We start from the raw sequence: 16,387 nt of genomic DNA on the forward strand, positions 1-16,387 counted from the left end.
GGAGGAGTTCTCCAGGCTCCAGGAACTGGGAATCGTCCAGCGCTCGGACAGCACCTGGGCATCATCACTCCATATGGTCCCGAAATTGTTCAGGGGCTGGAGACTGTGTGGGGACCACCGTCATTTGAATGATGCAACCACCCCTGACAGGTACTCGGTGCCCCACATACAGGACTTCTCCGCCAACGTCCACGGTGCATGGGTCTTCTCCAAAGTAGACCTCATGCAAGGATACCGTCAGATCCCAGTGCATCCAGATGACATGGGTAAGACGGCTATTTATTACCCCTTTCAGCCTCTTCGAGTTCCTGTGTATGCCCTTCAGTCTAAAGAACGTGGCCCAAATGTTCTAGCACCTCATGAACGTGGTTGGAAAAGGCTTGGACTTTGTGTTCATTTCCTTAGATAATATTCTCATTGCTAGTCGCAACTGTGACGAACACAAAGCCCACCTCCACACACTCTTTGCCTGGCGGGCGGACTTTGGCCTCACGGTCAAAACGGCCAAATGTCAGTTCGGCAAGGAGACCCTCCAGTTCCTGGGGCACACCAATTTGGAGACTGGGACTGCGCCGGCGCCGGAGAAGGTAGCAGCTGTTCAACAATTCCCCAATCCTCCAGCCTGAAAGGCCTGCAAGAGTTCACGGGGATGGTGAACTTTTACCATTATTTCATCCCCGGAGCCGTGCGCACCATTGGTCATGCTCATAGCCACCAAAGAAAAGACTTTATCGTGGTCAGAGGAGGCGGACAAGGCTTTTATCGCGACAAAGGAGTCTCTAGACAGTGCCATGCTCCTGGTGCACCCGTGGCCGGAGGCGCACACGGCGCTCTCCGTAAATACCTCAGCTACGGCAGTGGGGGGGTTCTGGAACAGTGGCTCAATGGACAATGGCGCCCACTGGCCTTTTTCAGCAAGCAGCTGTGCCCGCTGGAGCTCAAATACAGCACCTCCAAACGGGAGTTCTGCCACTGTATTTGGCCATCCGCTACATGCTCGAGGGTAGGCCATTTACAGCCTTCACGGATTACAAACCCCTCACTCAGGCACTGGCGATGGCCAAGGATCCGTGATCCGCCAGACAGCAGCGCCACCTCTCGTACGTGTCTGAGTTCACGACTGACATCCGACACAGGGCTGGCAAGGACAATGTAGTGGCAGATGCGCTCTCCCTTCCAGCCATCAACACTCTCATGCCCAGCCTGGATTACAAGCAACTGACTCAGCCACAGAGGAACAATGCGGAGACGCAGGCCTTGCGGACCGTCATCTCGGGCCTCAAACTCAAGGATGTCCGGGTGCCCAGCAGCCCAGACACATTGGTCTGCGACGCCTTAACAGGCACAGTGCACCTGGTGGTCCTGCCGCACTGGAGGGCGAAAATCTTCAATCTGATCCACGACCTCACTCACCCAGAGGTAAAGACAACCGTGTGGATGATCACGGATTGGTTTGTGTGGCACGGGGTGAAGAAGGAGGTGGCGGAACTGGCCAGGAACTGTACTAGGTGCCAGACCTCCAAGATCCAGCAACACACGCGAGCCCCCATTCCGAACTTCAACCTGGCGTTGATGTCGTCGGGCCCCTGCCGGTGTCCAAGGAGGGTCGTTATCTCCTCACGGTGGTGGATTGGGCCACAAGGTGGCTAGAGGCCATCCCGATTAAGGAGGCCTCCGCGGAGACATGTGCCAGGACTCTGGTCAGCCAATGGATCACTTGTTTCGGAGTCCTGGCGCACATCACTAGCGACAGAGGGGCGCAGTTCATGTCTGCCCTCTGGACTCAGATGGCAAATCTCCACCACACCAGAGCATACCACCCACAGTCCAACGGGTTGGTGGAGAGGCACCTGAAGGCATCGCTTTTGCCCAGGCTCTCTGGACCAGACAGGGCGGACGAACTACTCTGCGTCCTCCTCGGGATTAGGACGGCACCCAAGGAGGACCAGCAGCCTTCAGCAGCGGCAATGGTCTATGGTGCACTGCTTTCCCTGCTGGGTGAGATTTTTGGCCCAGACACTGACACCACGGCCACCGACAAAAACCTGCTGGCAGACCTATGCAGGCGACTGGCCTCCCAAGCTCCCTCACCCCTAGCACGCCACGGCATCCAGTCATTTCAACTCTCCAAAGTTCTCGACTCAGCCCAGTTCATTTTTGTGCGGAGGGGACCACAAGGTGCACCTCTACAGCGACTGTACGAGGGGCCATACAAAGTCTTGCACCGGTCTGGCAGAACCTTCACACTGGACGTTGGGGGGGAGAGAGGAACTTTTTACAGTGGACCGCCTGAAGGCAGCCCATCTGGACTTATCACAGCCAGTGCAGACGGCCGCGCCCAAGCTCTGGGGCTGGCCGCCAAAGCGACAGGACGCGTAGCCGGTTCTGGGAAGGGTTGTGTGGTGGCGCACATCCTCATGGCAAACCGGCCCCATTTGTATCACCACGTGGCGGGGACGCCATGGGGAAATGGCGCCGTAAGAGGTTTCTCTCTGACTCTAACATCCCTTCCAGCGTGCACCCTGGGCAGTGATTATGACATCACAATGCACCAGGTGACTGAGCTCATGCTGCCCTTAAAGGGGCGTGCTGAATATGAATAAAAACAATCGTTAACGACCCTCAACGTGGTGGCTGAGTTTCCTCCACTGCTCACACCGCCACAAGGTAATGTTAAAATGTTGGGTTTGAAATTTAGATTGACTTAAATTGCGTTTTTGAAGATTTGCAATGGCTGTAGCAAGAAAATGTATAGCCATTACTTGGAAAAATGAGATTGATTTGGGATTGCAGAGATCATGTCTTTCATTGGAAGAAATAATGTATCTTATACATGATTATTATCTCTTTTTTTTGGAAGGTGTAGAGCCCTTATTGGGATTATATGGGTTTAAAATGTTGAATTCCCTGTGGCTCGTTGTGGTGGTGTTGCTCTGATTGTGTTTGTGATGGTTCAAATCTCCTGTTTTCTTTCTTTCTTTTGGGGTTTTTGGGGTGGGAGGGAGATGAGTGTTGGGGCTTGGTGGCAGGAGGAGGGAAGGGGGCTTTCATTTGTATTCATGTATTCAAAATTTTAAATAAAGTATTAAAAAAAGACTTCTAAGATTCAACTTTGGGAATGACTTCCTTATATACACACGCATACACACACACTTGGGGTCAAGGATAGATTTAAGGATGTTGTATTATGAGTAATTATTAATAAATATATTGTTTTAAAAAAAATACAACATTGTCTTGGTGAATTTCCATTGCTGCTGGTTTGCAATGTAACATTTTTTTTAATTGTATTCTAGGCAACTGGGAAGAGTTCCTGACTTTAGTAAGCGAACTTTAGATGTCTCTGAAGTGTTGGGGTAGTTTATCCTTTGTTTGAGAGTGTGAAGTTCCAAATTATTGTGTGCTGTTGACCTAAGTTTCAAGGAAAAGGGAGAGGGCAAATAAAATTCTATCTTCAGCTGCAAGACCAAGGAAGAAATCCTGCCGCACTCTGCATCTTTTCCAAACTTTACATTCAAAGTGGGGAGAATTTTTAGATGTTAGAGAATCAAAGGGATAATTAGTTCATGAAGGAAATTGTTGATTTAAAAGATCAACAATGTCGAACAGACACGAGACCCAATGATCTACTCCTGCCTCTATTTCCTATGATACTGATATATTCTTTTCTTCCTCAGTATTAGCTAAGTGACATCTTCACTTTTCCGTTTGCCTTGTCCTTTGAGCTCTACGCAAAGTAAATGCCTGTAAGCAAACTCCTTGTGACTACTTTGTCATTCAGACATTCAGATAAAATTATAGATTTTTATCTCCTGACAAATATTTTCAATTGCTTACAATTTGAAAAGGATTTAAGAATATTTTTATTGATGCTTTTTGCATTCTGAAAATAACTGGGAAATGTCCACCCACAGCTATAATGTCGTTGCTATTCTAAATGGTGAAATGCAGAATTAATCATGTTCCCTGTATTGTTTTACTTGTATTCATGAAATACTCTTCGAGTATAGATGAATCATTCCCTTCTGTTTTTTGTGTATGTGTGTGATTTCTGAATAGTGCCACTTTGTTGATGACTTACTAGTTATTTTGTCATGGTCTCCTTTATTACTTCTGCAAACTCTTCCTTTCTCACACTCTTGTAAGATAACATCTCCCTCAAAATTCACAAGGCATTAGTTTGTGGGCTCTGTCTGGTACAATAGCATTGATCTCCCAGTAGCCACCCATTTCAATTCCCGATCCCTTTCCCTTTGTTACAGAATTATGCTATTATTAATCTTTATGCTATAATATTATTTTTAGTAAAGACTGTGGTTTTAGAAACGAGAAAGACACATACAACATTATTTTACCAGAGACTGTTCAGCTGTAAACAGAGCCATAAAACTAGAGCTGATTGTTCCATTGAAATACAGAAAACAATGGATGTTTGCTGAGAGAAACATCTTTGTAAACAGAAAGCTAGTTTCTTCAAATAGAGCCAGTAGTGGTCATGCCATGTGATTGCAGCATTTCAATAAAGCATATTTAATATAATGAACCAGTTTCATCTGAAGTCAGAAATGGAGTAACATTCTGTGAGAAAGGACTGCTATTGTGTCCTCCTTGTCAAGGGAGGAACACAGAATCAAAATGGCTTCAAAAAAGATGGCCACTTTGAATCTCTTTGTTCAGAGAGAGCAGTGCTACTATGGCCATTGTAATGGTCATTTCATCTAAAACCATCATCATGAAAATCACAAGATCTGTAGCCTCCATGCAAAAGAGGGGAATTGTGAAAAAAATCATTCATATGAAGAAACATTTCTCTGAAAGCAACTTTACAAGACTTCATGAGTTTTGATAAGTCTGATGACTTGGTGCCTCACCTACTCAATAATTACTTTTGAACAACAGTTTAAAGATTCGGAATTTCAACTCAAAGATTTATAAAACTGAACTTTGAAAATTACTTTCCAGAATTGTGCCTGGATTGTTTGGAATATACCTCCCCCACCCTGGTGTATGCAAACACGCACGCACGCACATTAAGTTTAGAGTTATGTAAGTAATGTTATGTTTAAAAAATAGTTTTGAAGATGCCATTTAATTTTTTTTATCTTGGGGAATTTCTGCTGCTGCTGGTCTAGGACATAACACCCTTGCTGACATGGTCTCACGAACTGCCAGACTGAGACCACCCGCAAATTGAAGGAACAACACCTCAACTTCCAACTGGGCACCCTCCAACCAGTTTGTATTAATATAACCTTCTCTGACTTTCACTGAACACCCCTCCACCTCGCTTCTTCCCTTGTCACCTTCTCTAAGCTCGGTCTCTCTCCCTTTTCCCTGTCTCCTTTTGCACAGACGTAATCAATTCTCACCTCTCCCAGTGTTCCAATGAACACCTTTTGTTGGTCTGGACTCCTCCCCCAGCCATCATTGTCTGTGTTCTGAAATGTCCTGTTTATAGGCTCATTCTGCTTATTCCTTGAAAAACTCAGGCCTGAAATGTTGGCTTTTTATGGACCCTGGAAGACCTGCTGAGGTCCTCCAGCATGTTGTGTTTTTACTACAATCACAGAATCTGCTGACTTTTGTGTTTCACTCACGTTATGTTTACAAAATCAGGTGTTGCTATTGCTCACTGCTTTCGGATGAGACACGGGCGCATTTATGGTTTGAGCAGAAGGCAATTGCTCCAGTTACAAAATTTCAAGTCTATCCCAAGGGTTGGCCTTTGTTGACTCTGACCCTTTGTACATCTTTAAAATGAGTTGAGCTTAACTGTCATAGCTCAGTGTAAACTATCCATAGTATCCTCCACTGTTTCAGTAACATGTGTGTTTTTGAGGAAGAAAATGGTCTCTCAATACTCCTGTGACTTAGACCATTTCTAATGTAAAAAGATCCATTGTATTCTCTTCCATAATGCAGCTCCCATGTAGCCTCTTCATAATGAACTTGCATCTCATACTTCCACACCCTTCATCAATTCAGTTTCTCTGTCCTATCACCAATGGTTCGCTCAATGTCCTCCAATCTGCATCACTAGGATAATGGTGTAGGGGTACATCTTTTTCCATATGTCAACTAAAAGTTGACATTTAATATTGACATAGGCCAACCTTGGCTCAGCAATGAAGACGCTGTTTAGATCCGGTACCACACGGATGGCAGTCTCTTCAATCTGAGGCGCCTGCAAACTCACACCAAGACACAAGAGCAACTTGTCCGTGAACTACTCTTTGCAGACGATGCCGCTTTAATTGCCCATTCAGAGCCAGCACTTCAGCGCTTGACATCCTGTTTTGCGGAAACTGCCAAAATGTTTGGCCTGGAAGTCAGCCTGAAGAAAACTGAGGTCCTCCATCAGCCAGCTCCCCACCATGACTACCAGCCCCACCACATCTCCATCGGGCACACAAAACTCAAAACGGTCAACAAGTTTACCTATCTCGGCTGCACCATTTCATCGGATGCAAGGATCGACAACGAGATAGACAACAGACTCGCCAAGGCAAATAGTGCCTTTGGAAGACTACACAAAAGAGTCTGGAAAAACAACCAACTGAAAAACCTCACAAAGATAAGCGTATACAGAGCCGTTGTCATACCCACACTCCTGTTCGGCCCCGAATCATGGGTCCTCTACCGGCATCACCTACGGCTCCTAGAACGCTTCCACCAGCATTGTCTCCGCTCCATCCTCAACATTCATTGGAGTGACTTCATCCCTAACATTGAAGTACTCGAGATGGCAGAGGCCGACAGCATCGAATCCACGCTGCTGAAGATCCAACTGCGCTGGGTAGGTCACGTCTCCAGAATGGAGGACCATCGCCTTCCCAAGATCGTGTTATATGGCGAGCTCTCCACTGGCCACCATTTTCAGAGGTGCACCAAAGAAAAGGTACAAGGACTGCCTAAAGAAATCTCTTGGTGCCTGCCACATTGACCACCGCCAGTGGGCTGATATCACCTCAAACCGTGCATCTTGGCGCCTCACAGTTCGGCGGGCAGCAACCTCCTTTGAAGAAGACCGCAGAGCCCACCTCACTGACAAAAGACAAAGGAGGAAAAACCCAACACCCAACCCCAACCAACCAATTTTCCCCTGCAACCGCTGCAACCGTGTCTGCCTATCCCACATCGGACTTGTCAGCCACAAACGAGCCTGCAGCTGACGTGGACATTTACCCCCTCCATAAATCTTCGTCCGCAAAGCCAAGCCAAAGAAGGCCAACCTATATTATCTAAGATATAATTTACAAGCCTGAAATTGTGCAGGAGTTCTGTCCAGTTTTTTTTTCAAATTGACTAACTGGAACAAAAATAATTACCTGAGATTCTGCTAATGTAATGGTTGGAAATTCCTGGAATCACAGGTTCATCTCAGCAGTGGGATAATTGCAAATAACCCATTGCAATTTGCAAATTGGCGACTTCAGGGGTTTTTACGAGGCTCTAAAGGCTGTGTACAGCCCCTCACCCCAAGTACAAAGCCCGCTGCGCAGCTCAGACGGCAAAGTCCTCCTCATCGACAAGATCTCCATCCTCAAGCAATGGTCAGAACACTTCCAACCTCTTTTCAGTGCCAACTGCTCAGTCCAAGAATCCGCCCTGCTCCAGCTCCCTCAACAGCCCTTAAGGCTAGAGCTGGATGAGGTCCTCACCCGGGAGGAGACATATAAGGCAATTGAACAACTGAAAAGAGGCAAAACAGCAAATATGGATGGAATCCCCCAAGAGGTCTGGCCAAACTGCATGAGTTTTTCAAGCTGCCTCAGGACCTTCGTGATGCCATCATCATCACCCTGTACAAAAACAAAGGCGAGAAATCAGACTGCTCAAACTACAGAGGAATCACGCTGCTCTCCATTGCAGGCAAAATCTTCGCTAGAATTCTCCTAAATAGAATAATACCTAGTGTCGCCGAAAATGTTCTCCCAGAATCACAGTGCGGCTTTCACGCAAACATGGTCTTTGCCCTCAGACAGCTCCAAGAAAAGTGCAGAGAACAAAACAAAGGACTCTACATCACTTTTGTTGATCTCACCAAAGCCTTTGACACCGTGAGCAGAAAAGGGCTTTGGCAAATACTAGAGCGCCTCAGATGCCCCCCAAAGTTCCTCAACATGGTTATCCAACTGCACGAAAACCAACAAGGTCGTGTCAGATACAGTAATGAGCTCTCTGAACCCTTCTCCATTAACAATGGCATGAAGCAAGGCTGCGTTCTCGCACCAACCCTCTTTTTAATCTTCTTCAGCATGATGCTGAAACAAGCCATGAAAGACCTCAACAATGAAGACGCTGTTTACATCCGGTACCGCACGGATGGCAGTCTCTTCAATCTGAGGCTCCTGCAAGCTCACACCAAGACACAAGAGCAACTTGTCCGTGAACTACTCTTTGCAGATCATGCCGCTTTAGTTGCCCATTCAGAGCCATCGCTTCAGCGCTTGACGTCCTGTTTTGTGGAAACTGCCAAAATGTTTGGCCTGGAAGTCAGCCTGAAGAAAACTGAGGTCCTCCATCAGCCAGCTCCCCACCATGACTACCAGCTCCCCCACATCTCCATCGGGCACATAAAACTCAAAACGGTCAACCAGTTTGCCTATCTCGGCTGCACCATTTCATCGGATGCAAGGATCGACAACGAGATAGACAACAGACTCGCCAAGGCAAATAGCGCCTTTGGAAGACTACACAAAAGAGTCTGGAAAAACAACCAGCTAGTGAAATAACATCTACAAAAATTACCTTTTTGCTAAGAAATATCTTTGCTTTATTGGCAATAATAGAATTGTGAATTATTACAACAGGTCATGGTTCACCTTTCATTTCACAAACCTTCCTTTTAAGGCTGAAGTTGTGAAGACAGCAAGAGCCTTTCCACAAATATTGACAAGGCAGGCAATTGGCATATGACACATTTTTAATTGTGGCTTGGCTAAGAATAGTTGCATCTTCAAGCAATCTTAAAAATGAATTTTCTTGAAACATATTCTCTTCTACTGCTGTGCTTTTCACAGAAACTCTGGAGAAATGCTTTTCATACAAGGTTCTTACCTGGTAGAGTTTCAAAATCACATTCTATCTTTGCATTTTTGAGGTGGTTTTAATGATCATCATAGTCTCTCAATAATCTGAAACCTGTAGGATATTAAAGACTAGCAACGTAATCAAGAGGTACCTATAAGGTCATGATAGGGCCCACAGTGCTCTGTGGGACCATTATCAAAAAATATTTGAATATGAACCACATAAGAGAATAACACGAGATATATCAAAGAGGTATGCATTAAAGAGAATGTGAAAGTGATAAACCAGAGTTGCTGAAAAATTTCCGGAGCGTATTTCAGAGCTGTGATTGTCAGTAGCTGAAGGCACCGCAACCTTTACTGGAATAATTAACTGTGGAGACATTCAAGAAGAGAGCTGGGGGGAGTGCAGTTAACGTCAGAATTGAAGGACAAGGGGATACTGTAGACTTAATGAGGGTGAGGTTGTGACAATTGCAATGTGATACTACTCAGGATTCCTCACGTACACACCACATGGATTGCAAAACAATGCATGGTTGGTTAGTTTTCCATTTCACCAATCAAGAACATTATTGATGAGGAATTTTCTTTGAAGTCTAAAAATTTAAAGATGTTTGTCAGGACGTCAAAAGCTGTTATTTGGCCTGAAGAAAGAACTCACATGAGGCTGAGATTTAAAAGGGCTCTCAAGGTGACAGACGTGGCATGCACAGTTAATTCCATCACAGGCACCCACTTCCATCAATCAAAGAGATCTGCATGAGGTGCTGCCTCTGGAGGGCAGCCAAAATCATAAAAGACCCCCATTATCCTGGCTGCGTTTGCTTCTCGCTGCTACCTTCTGGTAGAGGGTACAGAAATCTGAAGTGTAGCACCAATTTCAATCACAACGGTCCTGCTATGTGTGTGGAAGCACAAAGCAAAAAAAAAGTGCTGGAAAATATCAAGACAGTCAGTTGACAGAAATAGCCAGAACATTGGACAATTTTTTTCAAAATGTTTGCTTCTTTAAAAAAAAGTTGGGGATTATGATAGATAATTTCAGATTTGCTCCATCATGTAGGAATTTGGAGAAACATTAAATTAATTTTTATTGAATTTAGCATGTTTAATCACTTAATAATGCTGACACATTGCATTAGTTCAACTGATCTAAAATGTTTTGCCACTGATTTTCACTTGTACTCAGCATCTGATGCCTCTTGTGTCAGTGTCCAACAATAGTCAGTCAACACTGATGGATTCCAGTTTCTCTGATACCGCTTTCCCATCGTCGCAATGCCCTGGTGAAATCTTTCACTATGTTCGTTATTGACTGCACCAAGATCAGCAGGGAAAAATGTCCAAGTGTGAATGCAGAAAATAAACTTTCAATTACATATTGCCATTCATGGTTTTGTGAGCTTGAAGTAGACAAAATATGACAGGAAATAAAAATAGGTTATATCTAAAAAAAATGGTACGTGATGAGAAATTTTAAGGCGATTTTCATGAACAGCAGCCCAAAATTCACATAAGACACCATTAATCGTCAGCACAATTTTAGCATATTTTAAGTCACGTTGATGGACAATCAAGTGACTCCACGAGGCAGTAGATTGGAGTCAAAAGGCTTTTGTTAGCTGGTGCTCAGAGAGCATCTGGCCTGGACCCGAGCAGGATGTGGGGTCAAAGTCTGGGTCGGGACCATTATTAGGGAATATCCTGGGAGGGGTCAGAAGGAAAGAAGGGGTGGTCCAGGCCCGTTATTACAGTGGTGTAATACCTCGTTCCACCACAGCTATTTAACCACGGCAAAAGTATAATGAAGCATTATTGCACATCTTGCACATTTAATAATCTGGCTCTGCGAGGTTCTATCTAGTCGCTTTCAATTTTTTTCTAAATGTTTGCATTAAACCCTGTGCAGCGGTCACCCTCAGTTGTAGTATTACCAATTAAAGTTGTTGAGCTATGAAAGCAAATTACTGCAGTTTCCAGAAATCTGAAATAAAGCAAACATAGTCACTGGGTTTTTCCAGTATTTTATATTTAAAACCATTGAGCTTCTTGATATAACACTATTGGGATATTCCTTATATTATGATGGTCCCATACTCTCTTGTCTTCCTTTAATATTTCCACACCTTTTAAAAACATTTTGTCAATTGCATTTGTTTTAATCTCCATCTTAGCACTATCGTCATTTCTTTGTCATTTTGTTCATTGTTCCTGCTCCTCTACAATGATGTAGAACTTGTTTCATAGAGGTTCACAAGGGTCATTTGTCATCTATGATGCCATTTCTTCTCTGCATCCATACTGCTTACTATCAGAACACTTCAAAAATAAATGTTTTTTTTTTCTATGATTTCCAATCAACTACTTAACTATTTTTTATACAACCTTTCCTTACCTGTCAAATCCAGATCAAGGCAAATGCCTACTGTCCAAAAGTAAATAGGGAAACATATGTGCAACTGATGTTCTTGTGTGCATAAAGTGCTATTTGGAACATATCAATTTCTCCCTGATATTGTTTCCAATTTATCAATTACCAGGCTGTAGAGCTCGTCGAAAGAACCAAAGACTTGTTGATCCAAACCAAGGCTTTTATTAGCAAAAGACCGGAGCTCTTCACAGGTGGCCGACCAGTCCGGAATGATCCGACCTGGCTAGGGACACAACCCTTTAAGGCCCAGACAGTAGGCGTGGCTTAGCTCTCAGCCAATCGCTGTAAGCACAGTCTAGGTACAGTAACTATAAACACTATGTACATTGGTGATAGATCTGTACTATCACACAGGCAAAATATGGTACCAATTTCCATCTCAAATCTTCTTTGTCTCTAGAAGAAATGAATGCAGCAACACACAACATCCAGAGAGTCTCCACAAAATGAGCTTCTGGTGCCGGCAGGCAAGAGCCTTGAGTAAATGTTTATGTTGGGGATTCGGTGCATATTGCAGTTTTCCATCACAAACCCTATGGAGAGAGGAATAGGAGATGTCAGTGGCATGCACTGCTCTGGGATGGTGTGACCCAATGCACAAGGATAATGCATGCCAGTCCAGACATGAGAATATTTATTTTTTAATGGGACCACAGGGCAGCAAGAGAGTTCACTCCTAGAACACTTTAGATCGCTCCAAACGTATGGCTGAATGGTAATGAGTTTGAAGCGTCAGTTGCGTGGTTGCTGCCAGAATTGGATAGGTGGTGTGATTGCAATAACCTGCACTAGTCCAATTGCTACAACTAAATTAAATTATTCCATGTAACTTAAACATTTTTCAATTTTGCAATCAATGAGCTATAATATAATGTATAAAGTTATGTCTTAATTAGACTCTGTCTAAATATTAATCGGAAGCCTGAGCTGAAAGAATGTATAATATAATGTATAATATGGCATTTGCCACGGAAATCCACCTGATGCTTATTAAATAATTTAGAAGATTATTGAAGTTCATGCTGTTGCACACAGCAGAAATTAATTCAATACCTTTACATTTAAATGTGTTAGTTTTCCTTATGTACTGATCACTCCCAATAGTTTCAGAAATTTCATACTCAGGGTGTTGCGAGCCCAGAGGACCCCAAAACCCAGCAGCAATAGATATTCACCAAGACAAATGGTTACTTAAACAAAAGTTGCTTTTAATTATCTTTAAACATTAAAAAAGGATCAAACTTTAACTCATTACTATTTAACTTAACCCCCTTCTAATTCTTAGCGCACATGTATGTAATGTGGGTGTAAGTTCAGAAAAGTTCTTTGATTCATAGTCCAATCTCACTTCTCATTCCTCCAGGTTTACTGGGTGCAGGCAGTTCTCATACTGTGCACAGAATTTGACATTTATGAAGTTCTCCAGACTTTGGTGCTTGAAAGGTAAATGGTTACCGCTCAGGAAGGTTCTTGTCAGTTTTCAGAGAGAAATTTGTTGCTCCTGGACTCAAATTGATCCCTGTTAATCAGCCATGTCAGTATCTTGCTGAAGAAATTTGCCCCATCAGGGTTTTCCAGATGATAACCTCTTTCTGGTGACCACAGAGCTCCTTTTTGTTTCTCTTATTTCAAGTGAAACATTAGGTAGCCAGTCCTCTCCTATTGTATGGACCACAAGGGGTTTGACCAGGCTGAACTAAGGACTTACAACCTGTCTGCAAAATGGGGTTCTGTTCCAGTCCCAGCTGCTACTGAACTGCAGAACTGATCTCTCTCTCTCTCTCTCTCTCTCTCGCTCTCTCTCTCAGAGAAAAGCCTGTTTTCCCTCTCTGCTTGCAAAAATCACATGACTCTCTTAGAACAGCAAGCCGCACTCCAGACAGCCTGCAGCTCTGAACTAATCCTCCGATCTCTTTCATCTGTTTCTTTTCAAACAATAATCCATCGGTGAAGTCTCTTGGGCACTCCCCAAAGTTTTTCAAAGACCCCCAGGAGCTGCCCTGTCTGGCTTGAGCAGAGCTCCAATATCTTAAATGAGATCTGTTTTGAAGTGTTTGTATGCGACCTGCACTAAAAAGCTCCCCCAATTTATCTCCCAAAAGCATATCTATCTACATTATAAACACAACATAATCTGTCACTAGGAAAAATAGAGAGTTTTTCCCAAGCTCTTTCTATCATAATATTGAAGCAGCGAACTCTCAGTATTTTTGAAGAGCATCATAAATTTCCTGTGCTTAGCCATTGAAATGGACTGCATGTACCCGCCTTTGAAAAGGACCCTCCTATCTAATCCCTACCCAAAATACTTCCAGCTAGGTTGATTGATGGAAAATAAAGGAAAAGGGTTTCTAGCCCCAACCCTGGCAATGACAGCCAGGTGGTGTCAAAACCTGAAAGTAATGTAAAAAGGAATTTACAACATAGAACCGAAGCAGCCATACTGAGGTGGCTGGGATGAATTTCTTTTTGGAACGAGTCAAATGCTTTGTTGTTGGGAAAGACTTGCTCTAGCTATCCCAGTACTGCAAACTGGCAAAAGCAGGATAGAGGCTGGAAACACTCTCTCCTACGTTGGGTTTCTGACATTCCTGCCGTCAGGTGATTTTCTAGTGAGGGTGCAGGCTTGGTGAAACAGAACTTTGAACCATGTTGTCCAATGCTCTGTGCAGTACCTAATTACCATGAAAAAGAGTTCATGCCTGAAAGGTTGGTTATATATCTTTACCTCTTATGAATGCTGTGAGAGCTGTTGAGTTCCTCCAGAATTTCTGAGTTTTTATATATAGAATGTATATCACTGCTGAGAATTTAAAAAATAAAAATGAGATATAAGTTTGCATGATATTAAGATAAAATTAGAGTATTAGGATTTAATGGAAGAGAAGGGCGGACACTATCAAATGCATCTTTTATTAAAGAGTTTATAGTTTTAAAATCCTGTCTATAATTTTATCTGACTTGCATTAGAAGAGCACAAATAGAGATGCCAAATGCACAGGCAAGCTGTTACCATGAAAATATTCAGAGTCATGGAGTTTTACAACATAGAACCAAGCCCTATGACCTAACTATACCATACTGACCAAGATTATCCCAATTGCCTACATTTACCCATATCCTTCTAAATCTGTCATATACAGGTATCTGTTTAAATGTCTTCAGAATATTACAATTGTACCCACCCCCAGTACTTGGTCCTGCAGGCTTTTCCACATATCTAACATCCTCTCTGTGATAGAGTTGTCTCTTATTTCCCTTTTAAGTCTTTCCCTCTTAACTTAAATTTCTGGTCTGTTGTTTAAGATGCCCCTATTCTTGGAAAAATGCAATGACTATTGACCTTATTTATACCATCCATAATGTCATTCCTTAGCCTCTTACACGTCGGAGAAAAGGCCCAGCCTACCCAAACTCGTAATTCAAGTCCACTATTCGCAATAATATCCATGTGCAGGAATCTTTCTAGCTTAATGACATCTTTCCTATAGTTGAGTAACCAGAACTGTACACAATATTCCACATCTGATCTTACTAGTATCTTGTACAGTTGCAACATGTTGTTCCAACTCCTGTGTTCAATGCCCATCCCAATGAGGGCAAACATGCCAAATTACTTTACTCCCTTGCCTACTTTGACAGCACTTTCAGAGAATTGTATACTGTGCCTGTGGTCACTGAGGTAGCATAATGAGAAATGATAGGTGAAGGGGGTGTAGGGTGATCAGTAATAGGAATAACCCTGAGAGCAGGTCCCTAAAAGAGATGCCATCAGGGTACGCCACATTAGCATATTGGGGGCTGGCATGGAAGAGATGGACCCTTTCAACCAGAGGGTCAGACTTTATTTCAGTAAAAGTCTGAACACCAGTTCATGCTTCAGTGGCTCCCCGTGTGACTAGCTCAGGAGGAGCCAGATCAGGTCTATATTCAGGTCGGCTGATTGACAGCTGGCCAGGAGGAGTCATCCCCCTAGGGGCTCTATTCAGATTGGCTGAATGACAGCCGGCCAAATGGAGTCAGCCCCTTAAGTGGTTTTCCTGCAGGTACAGAGATCGCCCCCCTGTAGTAGGCTGGTGGTCGTATCACCACAGTACCTATGGGTCTTTTTGTTCCACAAGACTCTTAAGGACCCTACTGTGTAGTGTAAGTCCTGGCCCGGTTTGATTTATCAAAATACATCACCTCTCATTTATCCAAAATAGATTCTTCCCCCAATTGATCTAGATCCTGTTGTAAGCTTAGATAACCTTCTTCACTCTCCACTACACTACCAATTTTGGTGTCATCTCCAAACTTACTAATCATGTCGATTACATTGTTATCCAATTTATAAACAACAATAGCAAAAGGTTTGAATAAAGGATTTTAAGGCAGCTGGCAACATTATGCAAATAAAAATATGAGAGTGAAAATTGTTGAAAAGTATTGAGAGAAAAGTGATGGAACATGAGCAAAATGGGACAAAAAGACCCAGGACACAAAAGACATTGCCATAGTTGCAAAACAAAGCTTTTTTATGTACAATTTACTGCCTGTAGAACAGAAGACAGATTTATTGGCAGCCTCTCACCAAGGTTGTTTAATAAATCAAAAAGCACTTGTAATAAGAGCTCCATTGAAGAACAGAAAGAAAAAAGAAAATCTTTAGGAAAGGAAAAATAGTTGTCATAATTATGACAATAATAACAAGCTAGAAAACTATTCTCTGGAAAAAAAAACAAGTCAGTTAAGTTAGCAGTGAATCAAGGAGCTTTGTTCAAAGATGCTGCCCGCATAGTTCCAAGATTTTCTATTTTTTCTCAGATTTCAAGTATCTAAGTATTTTGCTTTTCTAACCGAACACTGGAACCCAATTGAGAATTCTCAGTGCTCCTACCCAGCTCACTAAAAGAAGTATCACTTCTTACAGTACACCAAT

At 43.2% G+C, this 16,387-nt stretch overlaps 1 protein-coding gene across 2 annotated transcripts in view; it reads left to right on the forward strand.

Annotated features, from left to right (window-relative positions):
• Positions 1–1,738: 1,738 nt before the first annotated feature.
• LOC138752360 (uncharacterized) overlaps positions 1,739–16,387 on the forward strand; it is an 82,776-nt gene continuing 68,127 nt past the window's right edge. Inside the window, exons 1-3 of one of the 2 annotated variants that reach the window (XM_069915252.1) lie at positions 1,739–2,667; positions 3,297–3,322; positions 12,830–12,909. In XM_069915252.1, the coding sequence (XP_069771353.1) occupies positions 1,767–2,603 (837 nt within the window). In that variant the 5' untranslated portion in view covers positions 1,739–1,766 and the 3' untranslated portion in view covers positions 2,604–2,667; positions 3,297–3,322; positions 12,830–12,909. Of the gene's footprint in view, positions 2,668–3,296; positions 3,775–12,829; positions 12,910–16,387 lie in introns of those variants that run through there. The other variant, XM_069915251.1, reaches the window with a different exon arrangement.

The sequence above is a fragment of the Narcine bancroftii genome, chromosome 2, assembly GCF_036971445.1.
Source record: "Narcine bancroftii isolate sNarBan1 chromosome 2, sNarBan1.hap1, whole genome shotgun sequence".
In the NCBI taxonomy this organism is placed as follows: Eukaryota; Metazoa; Chordata; class Chondrichthyes; order Torpediniformes; family Narcinidae; genus Narcine; species Narcine bancroftii.